A 15,795-nucleotide genomic window follows, 5' to 3' on the forward strand; every position below is an offset into this window, starting at 1 on the left:
AATTCGTCCTCAGGGGTGGGATGCTGCTGATGTGCAGAAGATGCTCGACTATTTTTTTTGTCGCGACAAGTCGTAGTATCTGCTAATTGGGGTTCTTGTCGAGCGTATACATCTCAACCATACGCTCAAGTGGATAGACCGTAACGTGGTCTAGACGCTCGCAAGAATCGCGGCGAGAGAGGGTCCGATAAGGGGTCGGATTAACGATTCGAATTCTGGACCGGCTGTCGAGTTATATTCCGCCGACGTAGTGCTTGACGGTCGACTGGCTAGGATGCTCGTAATCCTAAACTGCACCAATCTCCCTATTATCGCTAGGTAGGCGAAGTCAACAAGGTGGGCAGCGCGCCGTAAGGGTTGACTAAACCCCCTTGTGTGTCAGCTGCGGGATTCGAACCCGCGACTCGTCACCGACCCAAGTGGGCGAGGCTCAAATCAGGACTTATCTACCAGCGAAGTGACCAACTACACCAGCCGACAAGAGTAGATAAATATCATGTTGAAAGATAAAAATAGGATTCGGCAATTCAATGAAGATGCTTCTCATTTCCTAATTGTGGCTAACTCTCGCTTTTTCGCTGACATTTCATTCGTTAGCGGTGTTCCTCGGCTGTACCTAAATAGCCCACAGGTCACTCACAGAGTTGCCTCAAGTCTGACATGAGTGTCATTTCTTACGGCTTATGAAGATAGTAGGTCTAAAAATCCGAAGTATAGTGGGTAAATTACCCGGTCCTACATATGTGGTCAAGCCTATACTGTGAATTAATATCCTCTTAATTATTGTTTTTCCATCGCACTACAAGCTTTCTGAATTAATCGGGAGATTGAGATCGGTGGGCTGAGGATTTTAGTAGGATGGCCAAGTCTAGTAAACCGTTTTCCCAGCACTTTCGCAGTGGGGACCGCTGCAGCATTCGCACTGGGCGCCGTATCGTGAGATGTGACAGAATTGAATTCTAGTTGGAGGAGAATTGCAAGTGCCTTCTAACCAATTTGACCATTACAGTCATGAGTGACATGCCTAGATAGTATTAAAATCTTCAACACTAAGGTACATGAGAGGAAGGAGGAAAACAGAGGCTACAATGATTTACAGAATATCAAAGTACATACAAATTGTAATCAACTTATATTCATCGTTAACATCTATCCCTGAATGCTATGGAAAACATCAGGCTATTTGTTGCCAGCATGCAAGGCCATCTAAAACGTTGACGGGAACAGTCCAAGTCTACCTCCATCTGACACAATGACGGTACCATTGCAGTAAGCCCCTGCCCTAGATGTCAAATACAGAACTGCCCCCGTCATATCTTTCTCATCCCCTACCCTCTGCAAGGGAATCATATCCTTTCCAAAACAACCCCCTCGCTCAATAATCGGAGCAGACATCTCACTTGGATACACTAGACAGGCCCAACCAGTTAGCATTCCCCACCTGTCCATCTTCAAACTCCCACCACAAACGTCACTGTAGAGAGGGGAAGACTTACACCCAGGACAAATAACATTCGCCCTAATATCCCAATTCGGTAATGCAACCGCCAACTGCTTGACCAAGTGCGTCGCAGCCGCCTTACTCTGTCCATACGCATAACCGCCGGTATTCTGCTTATTGAACCCGCCAATGGAACTCGTAGCAATGACCTGGCTCTTCTGCCAGATATTTCCCTTCTTATTCCCCGCGTCCAGTAGCCGCAGAAATACCAACGTTGTGAACCACACCGCAGAGACGTTGACCGCAAACGTCTTGGTGTACTCCTCCATCGGCACGTCAAAATTCTCGTCCGCCCACTCTTTCAGCGTCATTTCCGGAGACGGACGTTTGACTTGTGGGCCGCCGATGCCCGAATTGCAGATTAGAAGGTTGATAAAACCTTCGTTTTGCTTGATTATTTCGACGGCGGCTTGGAGGCTGGGTTTGGACGTCACGTCGCATTCTAGGGGTTTGACGGATGGCTTGCCTATGGACATGGCGGCTTTCTCGAGGACTTCGAGACGCCGGCCCAGAATATATACCCTGGAAGCTCCGTTCTCTGCCAGACCCTTGGCCATCATAAGCCCGATACCTAGTGCAGTGTGAGCTCGTACTCACGAGATGTAAGCATGGTGAGGAACCTACCTGTGCCGCCTCCCGTCACCACGGCGACCATGCCATTGACGTGAAACAGCGAGTCCGCAGCCAACGTGGCGGTGTCAATCAATTGATTTGCGGCCATGATTAAATTACTATACAGAGTTTTGATTATTCGGTTTTGTCTTTAGTTTCCTTATTTTCTCGTGTAGCTCAGGATTGTTACTCTGTAATGGCGGGACATGATGACGAACTCTCGAAGACTAAAGCGGAATCTGAGGAAGCCGACACCGGAGTATAGCAGTCAATGACCGACTGGTCCGGGTTGATGTCATGGCAGGCAGATGTATTTGTACTCTAGTAAGTCAAGGACACACCCGCCTTTCACTATTGCCCCATCTGAACAAGCTCCCTTAACCCTACCACGATAGCGTAGATTCTGCTAACTACCCCTCAGTGGGACTATCCGAATGTGGACAGTAACCGGGAATGGAAGCAGGAACTCAGGAATGGGCCGTTTCAGACAAGATTTTTTGTTAACGGCGTTGAACTTTACATTCCGAGCAAATAAAAAGCTCGTAGCTAAAGATATTTACAGCTGGCACTCCTGATCAACTCATCACTCCCCGTGATGCTACCATAAACGCCTTCACACACTTGATCCACCCATACAAAGAAGATACCATCTTGCAGCACGCAATTACTTGGTCAGCCAGCCAAGGTAGTCAACAACGATGAGAGTTATCATAGCGTGTGGTGCAATGCGCACGTAGTAGGTTGCACTGTCGTCCCATGTGAGAATATGCTCACATAAGGGTAGAGGGGGGTAAGTAAGTAAACCACTCACAATCCGCGGTAGAAGCGCAGCGGGCCTTCCTCTTTGGCCACCTTCTTGAAACAATCGACCATGGACTTGTATGGCAACTTCCCGTCAGGCCCCTTCAGCTGTTTCTGGAGTCTCGTCTTGACGAAGTCAAAGGGCAGGCTGAGGAATGAGGCGAAGAAACCGGCAATGGCACTGGCTGTCAACGTCTGTGTTCGGGAAGACCAGCTGGTGCGCGTCTTGAGCTGGGCCTTGGCCTCGGAAAAGAATGCCAACTGTCCCAAGTTCAACGCCATGGCTCGGACCACGGTGGGTGACGATCCGGCCCAGAGTGCCGTTACACCTTCGGAGCGGACAATGGACGTAATTGCATCCACCACCGACTTGTAGTTCTTGCGCTCGGCAATTGGTTTCAGCCCATCTGACTGCATGCGGATCAGGGCCAGATCTGCAGGGTTTCCAATAAAGGCCGCCAGGCCGCCTGCTGCGAGACCAGCGCCTGCTCGCTCACCAAAGCCAATGCTGTTGCCCTTATCTTTGGCTCGTTGTGTCAGTTTCTTCATGAATGTGTCGAAGAAGCCGAGGCGCGCCGTGGTATACACAGCTTGACGGAGGAGACCGGCCGAGAGACCAGTGTACAAGTCGAGCACTTTGCCTTGGGCTAGGATCTCTTTTGTGACACTGAGAGGGGTGGGCTTTGGTCCAGTGGCAACACCTTCGCCAGCCAATTGCAGTCTGACCTTGATCATGTCAACAGGCTGGATTGCGGTAGTTGCGAGCATGCCAGAAACGCCGCCATTGATGAATGGCAGCGCAGCCCGCATGAAGGGAGTGTGGAGGAAGTCAGTCTTGACCACGGCCACGGTTTCGGTGCTTTGCTTTCTCATGTTACCGGCCTTGGAGCGTGCAGATTCAGCGGCTTGCTTGATTGTGTTAGAGCTCATAGTCCCAGCAATAAAGAAGCAGAGGCTTGCTTGAATGACGTTAAAGACGAAGGACACAGCTCTATCCGTCACGCCGGGCCGGTCCTGGAAAAGTGATACTCGAGGGACGCGAACTACACATAAGCCATGGTTAGCAGATTGCATTGGACGCTCCTGAGTCTTTAATGTCTCTACTAGATGAGTTGAAGCAGGAATCAACGCAACGCGGATACGCAGATGAGGCTATAACAGAGCCCAACACGCCATTGGCGAGGCCTCGCGGCACCTTTGGCCGACTAGAAAGGACCTGTGTGGGCAAGGTGGGCAATCCCGGATCTAAACGTTGGTTCACATGTCGCTCAATGGATGGGTACGGAGTTGTGCTTTGGTGCTGGCAAGGATTGATAAGGCCCTAGCAAGTCGATCTGTCAAGTTGGAAAAGCCAAGAGTTGGTGGAGTAGTTCTCGGCCCAGCATGTCGGAATCGTCGAGACCAACAGTGGATCCAACGGTTGAGAACCGTGACTGCGAACGTTGCGAAACTCAAAAATGAAGAACAATTGAGAATGAGGCACTGACAAGCTCCGCAATGATGTCAATTGACACCAACAACAACACTTTCTAGTTCTCTCTCGCTCTCAGAGGCAGCAGAAGGCTGTCCGGTGTCTCGAGGATCGATAGGATCGTGTGTCGGGTCTCACTGAGTGGGGCGGAGTCGTTCACGAGCTGCCGGCGAGCCAGGCGAACGTGCGCTTCTCCAGAATAATGAGGACTTCTGTTTGTCTTTGAGCGGAGGTGCTATGTACTGGGAAAAGTTTCCGTGCAGGAAAATCGGGGCGATGTCTCAAAGTAGCAAGCAGTATCGAATCCAAAACGTGCGATTCATAGCAGACGATGCTCGACACAAAAACGAATTGTTCCAGGAGCAAGGCCTGATAACAGTTTCAGCATTCGCAAATGGGCTCCTCCCCTATTTACGCCGGAGGACAATTGCCCGTCGGAGAAGCAGCGCGTCGGGGAAGCAGCTGACCACTCTGTTTAGAGTTTGAACAGGGAAACACCAGGGAAGGCACGAAACGACCTTCAGATGGTATTAAAAGCAGTGTAAACAGCAAGAACGCTGGAACGACAATATGGCACATGGTTACCACTTCCTATTGACGGTTTTCACTCACGAATGCGGGGTTTAGACCTACTGTAGGGCCAAGTGGCAAGCAGGTCTCAACTTGGAGTGGACTTCTTCCCGCGAGGCAGCTTTGGTTTGTTGTAGGTACGTACTAAATAAAGCGTACTAAAATAGTACTTGCTGCAATGACATCTCGAGGCCACCCTCCATCATGGAGTGATGATTCTGTGCCATCCTGTCCTGAGGGACAAGCTTTCAGGTTTGATTCGATTATTACTAAAATAAGGCCTTTTATTAGCGGTGGTTTTGCCTGTCTACAACTTTTTTTCGGGGCTTATTCCGGAGATCAGATTCATCGATGGAACCGCGCAATGCCAATGCAGGGTCTTGGTGATATCGCTAAATGTCCAATTCGGCGAAATGTCAAGTTTGCAGGGTCATTGGGAACTGTGATCGAGCCGTTAAGCCGAATTGGATGGCAACTTCACACCGTTCCGAGGCGGTATCGGAAAGAATAACATGAGCTGAGCATTGCTTCCAACTCTGATTAGAACTCTGATTAGAGTTGACACAAATCTTCCACCTTTTATTATTATATTCTCGTATCACTACTGCCTCTTTGATGAGATCGCTGGAATATTGTTATTACTTTCAAACATATGGATTTTCTGCCCGGGCTGTGCGGCTAGGCGATTCTAGACCATGATGCATGCATTGCCCCGCTGCCCCTCTCCTAGAACGCGGGGTAGACTGGCTTCATGCCTGATGTCCGATGCAGTGTAGCAGTGCAGTGCCAACAACATACTTTGTCGATCAGCGCCCGAATGTAGCATACGTGGAATATAGTAGTGGTCATCAATGTGGGTTAATTTAACAATAACCATCGTATACAAGGGCCGATAATGACCAACAGTGAAGTATCGTACATGCAAAGGTAGCCACAAGTGTCAGATATTCACATATCTTGCAATTTGATCTCTCTGTGAGATAGCTATGAGCTTGAGATAGTCGGTTCAGAAGCCCCTTCCGAAGGCTCTGAGGCTGACCCCAAGTCGCTGGTAATCTTAGCCACACTACTGGTCAATCACGTAACTGTCAGATAGGACACCTGGTTCCTAGGTTCAGAAATAATATGGCACTAGAGAAGACTAGTGTCACTTGAAGTTCAGACGGCGAAATGAACCCCTCTTCCCGAAAGTAACTCCAAAGTTACGGTCCACTTAGGGGTCAGACACCTGAACAATGCACCTCCGACATTTCCGAAAGAATCCATAAAAGGCAGAGCAACGGGAGTTCGCGAGAATAAAACACAGAGAACAACACACCTCATTCATATACAATCTTACGCACTGCTGACTACTCGATTGGACACACGTGATATTCGACAGTAACCTCTTGATGGTCACGTGTCCCTTGTATATGACAACAAGGATCCCTACCACCTGACAATGTAAATAATAGCTTCACAACTGCCGCCCCTAATAAATGCTACGCCGTCGTAGCGCCTTAGCTCGTATAAAGTAAACATCAGATACCTTCACAGATTACTAATATTGTTTTGATATAAACGTGATCCACAAGTCATTTTCGCACACAAGTCACTTTCGCACTTTTTCAAATATTTCAACCTTTTAACTTAGCTTGCACTTTTCTTCCCTCCCACAACATGCCTCGTAAATCCAAAGAAGCCGATCTTCAGCTAGCTATCCAAGCTAAAAAGCGCAACCCTGAAATTTCATGGCGTAAGCTTGGCCGTATCTACAACGTTTGCGACCGTACACTAAAGATGTCACGACCTGGGTTGCATCGCATTGGTAGAGACCTCGATTAGGTGCTATCGACGAAGATTCTACTCTAAGGAGCGAAGGAAAGAAGATGACAACTTAGGTTTGAGGGAGCGCGACTAAGTCATCCACGCCTGGCGGGGCTCCTACAAGGGTTATGATTGGCTTCCCATCTGACACTGCCACGGCAGGTGTTCCAGCTGTAAGTCACCTGGTTGTAGTGAGTCTGCGAGGGTTGACCTTCACAAAAGACATCGATTCGACGGCGACCAAACGCGACACGAAGCTAATATGTTAAAACGAAATCTAACTCAAACCGAAGAGGATACGATTGCCCGACGTATAATTGAGCTAGATGCGCGAGCATTTCCTCCTCGGCTTCGATACGTTGAAGAAATGGCGAATATCCTACGACGCGTATGCGACGCGCCCCCCGTCGGCAAGAACTGGACCACGAACTTCGTTAACCGCCGACAAGACCTCCGAACGCGTTTAAACCGTCGAATTGATTACCAGAGGGTGTTTAGCGAAGATCTTATCGCGTATTACGCGTGGTTTGAGCTTGTTAGGGACACAATCGCTAAATACGGTATCCTACCGGAGGATATCTACAACTTTGACGAGACGGGCTTCCTAATGGGCATAATCACAACCGGTATGGTTGTAACGAGTGCAGAAAGACACGGACGGCCTAGACAGGCTACACAAGGAGGTCGGGAATGGGTTACGGTGATCCAGGCTATTAATTCGCAAGGTTGGCCGGTACCGCCGTACATCATCTTCGCGGGCAAGGTTCATCTTGCTTCGTGGTATCGCGGTAACGACCTACCGGCCAACTGGAAGGTCGACCTTTCCCATAACGGTTGGACTACTAATAATATTGGTGTGGAATGGGCAAAACACTTTGTTCAACATATTATTAGCCGTCGTAAGGGTGCGAAAAGTCTCTTAATATTGGATGGTCACGAGAGCCACCACTCGATGGATTTTGAGACTTACCTCGCGGCGCACGGCGTAATTACATTGTGTATGCCTTCCCATTCATCCCACAAGCTCCAGCCTTTGGATTTGGTACCTTTTAGTGTGTTGAAACGGCTGTACGGTGCGTTCGTGGAGGGTTTAATGCGAAGGCATCAAACCCATATTGAGAAGTGTAACGAAACCTCTAATAGTCTAGCTGCGTAAACCACTAAAGAGTCTGTAAGGGTTTGTGCTAGTAAGTAAGTCCTGCTGCGGAGTCCTCAAGCAATAATTGTCGAATATCACGTGTGTCCAATCGAGTAGTCAGCAGTGCGTAAGATTGTATATAAATGAGGTGTGTTCTTGTCTGTCTGTCTTCTTGTCAGGGTACGGCCTGGACCGAAGGCGATAGTACAGAGTGAAGGGGAGAAATAGGCGTGTCCCCCTGGTGGTCACCTGGTGTTCACTGGTGGTCACTTGGTGATGGCAGGTAGGGGTATCCACAGTCGTTTTATTGATCTCTCCCCTCTCTATCTTCCTCCGTCTCGACTCCTTACTTATAGCCAGCCGAGGTTCTCTGTTGGATTCTGGATGTTTGCTTCCGCATGTCTGTGTTCCTTCGACTTCGGCCAACATCTTGGATAGCGGCTCTTTATCTGCAACCAAGCGATTCCCTATCCGCTGCAAACGGCTTCAACAGCTCTCATTCGCCACAAGCGGCTCTCTAGCCGCCACAAACGACTTCCTTCCTGGTGGAAGCCGGCCCGCCTCGGATGACACTTGTGGCTCTGACACTTCTGTTCTCGCGAACTCCCGTTGCTCTGCCTTTTATAGATGCTTTAGAACATGTCGGTAACTTTGGTGTTACTTTTGAGAAGAGGGGTTCCTTTCGCCTTCTGAACTTCAAGTGACAATAGTCTTCTCTAGTGCCATATTATTTCTGAACCTAGGAACCAGGTGCCCTATCTGACACACCCCTTCAGCATTGTCCGCAGGACCATGCTGACATATTACCTTCCAGATCTCTAGGTCATTCTTCCTGTTCCAAACAATCCTATTATCAGTCAAGATGGAAGTCAACCTCTCCTCCCACAAGGTTATCTTCCATTCTGCTGAAGTCCTCAACTGTTAGTTCCCGCATCCGCCGCTGCTGAATTTTCATAGCCACATCGGTGAGGCCTATCTGCCGGACGAAGGTCTTGTGTTTATCAGAAGCCAATGCTTTCGTCAGGCCGTCGGCGATCATAAGGTCGGTGGGGACGTAGACAACCTCAATATCTCCTGTAACTGCTGCCTGCCGCAGCCAGTGGTTGTGGATATCAACATGACGGAGCTTGGTCTTTAGTGCCATGAGATCACTATTGATCAGGCGTATAGTCTGCTTGTTATCACACTCCATCCTGACTGCAGTAGTGTCCAAGGACACCCCTAATTCCTTCAGAAGTCGGGACATGAATATCGTTTCTTTAGTGGCCTGCGCAAGCGACAGCAACTCCGCTTCAGTTGTTGAAGTAGTCACTGTGTCTTGCTTATTGGCTCGCCAGCCAATAGTGCCACCAAAGAGCTTCATAATGTATGCTTGAGAACTCTTCCTGTCCAGTGTATTGTCTGCGAATGAAGCATCGCTTGCGGTGTAAAATTCGTCAGATCCTCCAAATTGAAGGGCCAGAGTCCTGGTATTCTTCAGGTACTGAAGAACTCGGTCAGCTGCGGCGTGGTGTTTTGGTCCTGGATTAAGATTGAACCGCGCTAGCCGAGACGCCGCAAATGCGATATCTGGTCGTGTGGCAACTGCGATATACATAATTGATCCGACTTTACGCTGATAGAGGTTTATTGTGGCGTAGTCAGACCGCTCTTCGTAGGGTAAGAGCTCTTCGGTTGACATGGGCGTTTCGACGGATCGTTTCTCAGGTTCGGTAGCAAGATTCGAGATTTTGTCCGCATAGTCAGATTGACATAGCCAGATCAGCTTTTGTTCTCGGTCCCGTAGAACTTCGATGCCCAAGAACCACTGCAGGTCATCTCCGCCAGTCAGCTCGTAAGACTGTCGTAACCGTTCCACTGTAGAGAGTGCTACAGATCGATCCTTCTCATGGAATGCGACGACGATATCGTCCACGTAGAAGAAGATTAGTATATTCTTGCCAGTATAGCAGCAGGGCTCATGAGGGACTGGCTTGAAGCCATACTTAGCTAGAGTAGATGTGAACTCTTCCTGCCAAAGTAGAGGTGACTCTCGCAGTCCGTAGAGTGCTTTGAGTAGCAAGAGTATCGTGCTTCTTTTTCTATAGCCAGGTGGCATTCTCATATATACTGGATGAGGCAGTTTAGCATTAACGAATGCATTGACTGCGTCGTACTGAAGTAATTCCAAATCAAACCTGGCTGCAATTGCGATAAGAGATCGAAATGACCTTCCAGCTAGAGTTGACGCATATGTATGTTCGTATACAGACTTAGCCTGCTGGTCACCACGCACCACGAGGCGCGCTTTACACTTGATAAACCAGCCATGCTTGTCAAACTTGTATACGTACACCCACATACAGTCAAGTACTGGCTGTCCCCTAGGGGTATCACTAGCGACTTCGCGCCATGTGCTCATCTCTCGATGGCTCGCGAGGTGCTGTCTTTCAGCTTCTTGGAACTCCCTCTTCATTGGATGTTCCTCGCGCTTCCCAGGCTGGCCAGTTAGGTCCTTGTGCGTTTTAGGCAAAGGAGGCATCTCACGCCTGTGTACCTTAACTCCAGCCTCCAGCTTCGCTCTGATTGCAGGCCTCTTCAGAGGAATAACTGGAAGACCTGAGGGATCACTGTTTTTCGAAGCAAAGGCTCGGTCCAGCATTCTGGTAACCCTTGCCTTACTGACTAGTTGTCCATTCATCTGGCCGGCTGGGCTTGAGAGTATGCCTGCGTTGAACGCGGCAGCCCATGTTGCTGGCCGGACTTCCGTAACATCTGACATCAGTCGAGGTACCGGTATAGGGGATGCTGTAACATCCCTTATCTCGTTGGTTCCTGAGCTTCGAATTGCAGCGGCCAATAAACATGCAGGCGGAGGCGGTGAGAGAGACGGGGACAGATAGGGGGCGAAAACTGCGGTGGTATAGGGGTGATCAGTCCCTCCAGCGTGCTCAGTTATTTCGGACCCCCCCTGAGCAGGCATCCCTGCCCAGGTCGTCACCTCCTGAGCTGGCTCGTGAGTCTGCTCAGCGGCTTCATCGGTTGCTATCCTTGTGTCCTCGTCCTCATCACCCTGCTCGAACGCAAGCATTGAATCTTGGTCTTGAACTTCGTAGATGTTTTGTACTTCGTAGATACACTCGTCTTCAGCATGTCTGGCAGCTGTTGATTCATGTTGTTTGGCATCCCTGAGCTTAACTTGGTTAAGCAGTGCCTCCATTTCCTCTGTGGATATACCGAGGAGCTCATCCTTGAGTGTCTCTAGCGAACCACTAAATGTCTCTTCCTCATTGAAGATAACATCTCGTGTGCTGATCACCTTATTCGTATGAGGATTCCAAATTCGGTAGATGTTGGTAGAGCTGTAGCCGACAAGGTATCCAATCCATGCCCTCGGGCTCAGCTTTTTCATGCGGTTTGACTTCCGAAGTGTATCTGTCGTAAGTGCGTAACACTTACAACCATATACTTTCAGATGCCGTTGGTCAGGCTTCTTTGCTGTGACTGTGGTCCTGTCCCTGTTGGCCACGTAAGTGTAGAAACGCTCATATGGTGACTTCCAATTGTACAAGTACTTAGGAGTCCTGTTGTACAGGTATACACTTGCCTGGTAAATTTCTTTCCAGAGGAAGCTTGGAAGTTTTGAGCTTGCTCTCATAGCTCGCGATTTCTCCTTGACCACACCCCCTAAGCGCTCGGCACCGCCGTTCTGGGCTTGTGTATGTGGAGCGGAGGGCTTGACTTTGAGATATCGTGCCTGGAGCCACCCCTTCAGTTTGAAGGATTGTGTGATCTCGTTGTCGCACTCGACTGACTTTGGTTTGATGTCGAATTGTCGCTCGAGGATACCGAAAACATCATCCAGTGCTTCAATAATTGACTCTGCTGTCTTGTCTCTCATGTAGTAGTCCCATGAGTATCCGGAGTATCTGTCGGTGAACATACACAGTCTTGAGAAGCCCTCTTCGTCTTCTTCGAGATCGTGGAAATCCACCGCAATGCAGCTTCCTGGTTCTGTTTCCGGTTCCTTTGGAATCCGGGATACTTGTCGCTTAGTCTTGGCGGTGCCACAGCCATCACACTCAGTAGTCTTTGGGCCAAAGGGACCCTTGACCTTGACTCCTTCTGAATGGCTTTTGTAGCAGAAATGTGTTGATTGCGACGTGTAAAGAAGGTTTGTGGGGTTATTTCCAGGGGCAAGTATTCTATTACGAATTGGTCGAACATCTCTGTGATCTGACACACCAGAGAACTGTCCTTCCGTCGTAATGAGTTGTTCGGATACTTGTTATCCCACCAGTACCCCTTGCGTCGAAGCAGTCGGAGAGATACGAGGTTACAGGCGAACCCTCTACACCAGGCCACATCATGAAGCCTCAGTATAGTTGGTCCTTGGTCGCCCTGTACCTCAATATCAACGTCTCCGTATCCTTCAATTTTTACTATTTCCTTGCCTGCGTAGATCATGTCTCTTGTGGCTGGCGTTCGGAAATTCTGGAACCTGCTGATCTCGTTGAAGACATGGAGAGTTGTTCCGGAATCAAGAATTGTCGAGTTCTTCAGGGGATAGGTGCTCCCTTTCCTTATCAGGAAGCTCGCTGGCACCTTGCCCACCTTGAGCTCGAACTGAGCTAGTCAACTGTTGACTGCTGCCTTCTTGATCTTCTCTATTTCCTCCTTCAGACCCTTTTCTGTCCTGATCCTGTGGGCAACAAGTCTTGCAACAGTCTTGTTTTCTTTGCCTTCTTCGTAGTAGGGGTTCTTTTCTTTGAACACGTGCCAACATGATTGTAGTGGGTGCTCGCCTAGACACGCTTGGCACCAACTTGCCGATTTTTCCTCGACTGTTGTCGATTCTGCCCTTTTTCGTTTTGCACTTCCTCCACTCCCTCTGCCATTGGTAGTCTTGCGAGGCACTGTAGGAGTGAGAGGAGTCTCTCCTGCTTCGTCACATGCGTCCTGATTGAACGTCACAAACGAGCCTCTCACAGCACGTTTTGCTGGTAGCACGCCGTTCTTCATGAGTGCAACTCGTCGCATCTCTGCAGCAATGTCCCCGACGTCGAGTCTGTCTGCTACCATATCTGATTGGCGTGTCATGCTGAAGGTTGTCGTCCATATAGGCCATATCACGGACAGGGCCTTCAGAAGGTCTCTTCCCCAGGAGTCAGAGTTGATCGTCTCTCCAATCTTCTTCTTCTTTCCAGTGAGGACTACCTTTTCCCAGGTATCAATCCAGTCGTTCATGTCCTTTGGTGGACTAGTTAACGGTTTGAGGTGACTCAAGTAGGCGTCCCGGGCTGCCGGTCTTGCGTCCTCTTCGTATGCTTGTCCTACAAGTGCAAGATTGGTGTACCACTGATCCAGAGATTCGTCCTCACCACAGTGGTGTTTCTTGAGATCTGGATGGATGTGCTCGGTTACCCAGTTTCTGAGCTCGATCCTATGGTCCCGGTGTTCCTTGTACTCTCGGTAGTCTTGTTGATACGCAGAAGTGTCGATGGCATACTCAGCCTTGCCGTCCTTTGATAGCTCAGATGGTTTTGTAGGAACCATCTCAGGTGCGGCTTCGATATCTGGCGAGTTTTCAGAGCGCTCTGCGATTTCAATCTGGCTCTCTCTCCAGGCCACCTGAAAAGCCCTTTCCAGGTTCTTGTCGACTGTGTAGTCTTTCACGACTGGCTTCTTAGGAGGTGTAGGCCAGTAATGTCGATTAGTAGGTCTGATGTACTTCCAGAGATCCATGGCTTTGGCTTTGCCTCTGAACTCTGCTGACCATTCTTCCCAGTACTTGCCAGAGGCTAGGAAGATTGTGTTGGCGTATTTGTTTGACATTGTGATTTTCTCGAAGGGAGGCCGTGACATGCCTAAATGAAGTTCTGTGAAAAAACAATGATGCCAGAGGCAGTGAGACTCTTAATTGTCGAATATCACGTGTGTCCAATCGAGTAGTCAGCAGTGCGTAAGATTGTATATAAATGAGGTGTGTTCTTGTCTGTCTGTCTTCTTGTCAGGGTACGGCCTGGACCGAAGGCGATAGTACAGAGTGAAGGGGAGAAATAGGCGTACCCCTACCTGCCATCACCAAGTGACCACCAGTGAACACCAGGTGACCACCAGGGGGACACGCCTATTTCTCCCCTTCACTCTGTACTATCGCCTTCGGTCCAGGCCGTACCCTGACAAGAAGACAGACAGACAAGAACACACCTCATTTATATACAATCTTACGCACTGCTGACTACTCGATTGGACACACGTGATATTCGACAATAATATCGGGGTCTGACGTATGGAGTATAGGGCTCTGGGTAACTGAAGTATTCAAGTAGGGTAACTGGTAATAGAGTCGTCAAGGCAGTTTGCCTCACCAATGGGTTAGATTGATGCTTAGATTGATCACTGAAGTAGAGACTGTCTATCTATGAAATGCCTGGGAGTCCTGTCCCTTATATACCCATCTCTCCATCACTGGTCCCCACTTGGATATGTTCTGTGCCAACATATCGATTGATTGATTGATTGAAATTTAACGTCTCATCACGTTAGACGTGCCGGGCGCAGTGCCGGCATGGTCTATGCTAGTCGAATCTATGTTACAGGGGACTGTCTTCATCTAACATTCCTGTTCAGTGCGATGGGCAGATCTCAGTAAAGAAATTGGTCTCCTCCGCCCATTGACAAAACAAACGAGCTCCCTTGGCCGTGCCTAGGAGGGAATCTATACTATTCTTGGCCATATGCGCTTTTAGATGACCGGGCGTGGCCTTGCGGCCGCGCTTGCAAAAGTAGAAGTGGACTGGTGTCTTTGTCTTTCCACACCCGCAGTTGAGCAGTGCGTCGCGATGCTGGAGTCTCTCGTGGTAGGTCACGAAATCCCCGTGGTGCGACCTCGCTGCGAGTAATCTGCCTAGGTGTTGCCGGGGCAGGCCAAGTTCGGGGGGTCGCGGGTGGATAGCGATCCCTAGATCTCGATACTGTTGAGGGCAGGTAGTGGCCCATCGATCGTTGAAACTCTTCCAAGTGTAGGATCTCGCGATTCTCTTTATATGTGCGAATGAGGCCGGGTGTTGTGTCTTGGGTGGTTGCTCACAGGCCGCTTTGGCCTGGACATCTGCTTCTTCGTGCCAACATATCCTGTTGGTTTGATATGTAGTTGACCAACATATCCACCCTTGTAAGTCACGTGACCTGGTCGGTTCTTTCCTTTCTCCGATGCGGGGTCCCGTGATCCTAATGCTTGTATCCACCTGGCCTGCCAACGGGCCTGTAATGTTGGTCTAGGGCCAACGGTTCGTAACACTTTCTTGGTACCCAGCCGCACCTATCTTTACACTTCGTACGTAAGCGTTCGAGGAGGGTGTAGAAGTCTCGGATCTTATTCGAATCGGATACTCTAACTCGGCTAGTATCTACGACGCGCCTGATTTTAGTATGTATTTATAGATAGCGGCTAACGAAGTGATCCACCTAGTATTAGCCGAGTATATTGTTATCCCCTTAAGTAAGGAGGATTTCGGTAGTAAAATCGGCTATATAACGCTTACTAGGAGCCCGTCCGTGTAGTTCTTCGTATAGGATCTCGTTCACGATAACCTCTTCTTACTCTGAAGTCAAATTTCGTTACCCGGAGGCCGCGTCGCGATACGAATTACCGTGACGAATACGGTAGGACAGTATAGTCCCCTTGATACCGTACCGATGAGCTGCTACGGCCTGGGAAGAGCCCTGACAGATAAGCTCTTTGGCGCGTTCGATTCGCTACTCAAAATCGTCCAGACTATTCTCCACTGGATTAGCCATTTTGTACGTAGCTAGGGAGCAATTGCGAGGTAAATTAAGAGACGTCGTATTATTAAGGCGTAGAATTTCCCTGCAAAATAGGGATGCATGCAAAAAGGTAGTCAATGCGGTTAG

At 49.2% G+C, this 15,795-nt stretch overlaps 2 protein-coding genes and 1 non-coding gene across 3 annotated transcripts; all 3 read right to left on the reverse strand.

Annotated features, from left to right (window-relative positions):
* Nucleotides 1-376: 376 nt before the first annotated feature.
* Nucleotides 377-479, reverse strand: BCR38DRAFT_t341. The gene has a single exon. It is a non-coding gene; the product is annotated as a tRNA-Thr (tRNA).
* Nucleotides 480-1,061: 582 nt separating this feature from the next.
* Nucleotides 1,062-2,596, reverse strand: BCR38DRAFT_378416 (short chain dehydrogenase). Its single transcript, XM_040857375.1, has 3 exons — nt 2,126-2,596; nt 1,497-2,072; nt 1,062-1,409 (listed from the first exon to the last, which is right to left on the reverse strand). Exons 1-3 carry the CDS (start codon nt 2,220-2,222, stop codon nt 1,207-1,209), a joined length of 876 nt encoding a protein of 291 aa, XP_040710833.1. The 5' UTR covers nt 2,223-2,596; the 3' UTR covers nt 1,062-1,206.
* Nucleotides 2,597-4,361, reverse strand: BCR38DRAFT_449621 (mitochondrial 2-oxoglutarate/malate carrier protein). Its single transcript, XM_040861300.1, has 2 exons — nt 2,925-4,361; nt 2,597-2,859 (listed from the first exon to the last, which is right to left on the reverse strand). The coding sequence occupies exons 1-2, from the start codon at nt 3,986-3,988 to the stop codon at nt 2,778-2,780; spliced, it is 1,146 nt and encodes a 381-aa protein (XP_040710834.1). The 5' UTR covers nt 3,989-4,361; the 3' UTR covers nt 2,597-2,777.
* Nucleotides 4,362-15,795: the final 11,434 nt, after the last annotated feature.

Source organism: Pseudomassariella vexata, assembly GCF_002105095.1.
Source record: "Pseudomassariella vexata strain CBS 129021 chromosome Unknown BCR38scaffold_19, whole genome shotgun sequence".
Lineage (NCBI taxonomy): Eukaryota > Fungi > Ascomycota > Sordariomycetes > Amphisphaeriales > Pseudomassariaceae > Pseudomassariella > Pseudomassariella vexata.

What these genes read in the sequence shown, in the direction of transcription:
- BCR38DRAFT_378416 (XM_040857375.1), bottom strand. Translation starts at nt 2,222, where the DNA reads ATGGCCGCAAATCAATTGATTGACACCGCCACGTTGGCTGCGGACTCG. An exon ending in GGTGACGGGAGGCGGCACAG is followed by an intron (nt 2,073 to 2,125) that starts GTAGGTTCCTCA and finishes ACACTGCACTAG; the next exon opens with GTATCGGGCTTATGATGGCC. An exon ending in GAATGTTATTTGTCCTGGGT is followed by an intron (nt 1,410 to 1,496) that starts GTAAGTCTTCCC and finishes GGGCCTGTCTAG; the next exon opens with TGTATCCAAGTGAGATGTCT.
- BCR38DRAFT_449621 (XM_040861300.1), bottom strand. Translation starts at nt 3,988, where the DNA reads ATGCAATCTGCTAACCATGGCTTATGTGTAGTTCGCGTCCCTCGAGTA. An exon ending in CTGCGCTTCTACCGCGGATT is followed by an intron (nt 2,860 to 2,924) that starts GTGAGTGGTTTA and finishes ATGGGACGACAG; the next exon opens with TGCAACCTACTACGTGCGCA.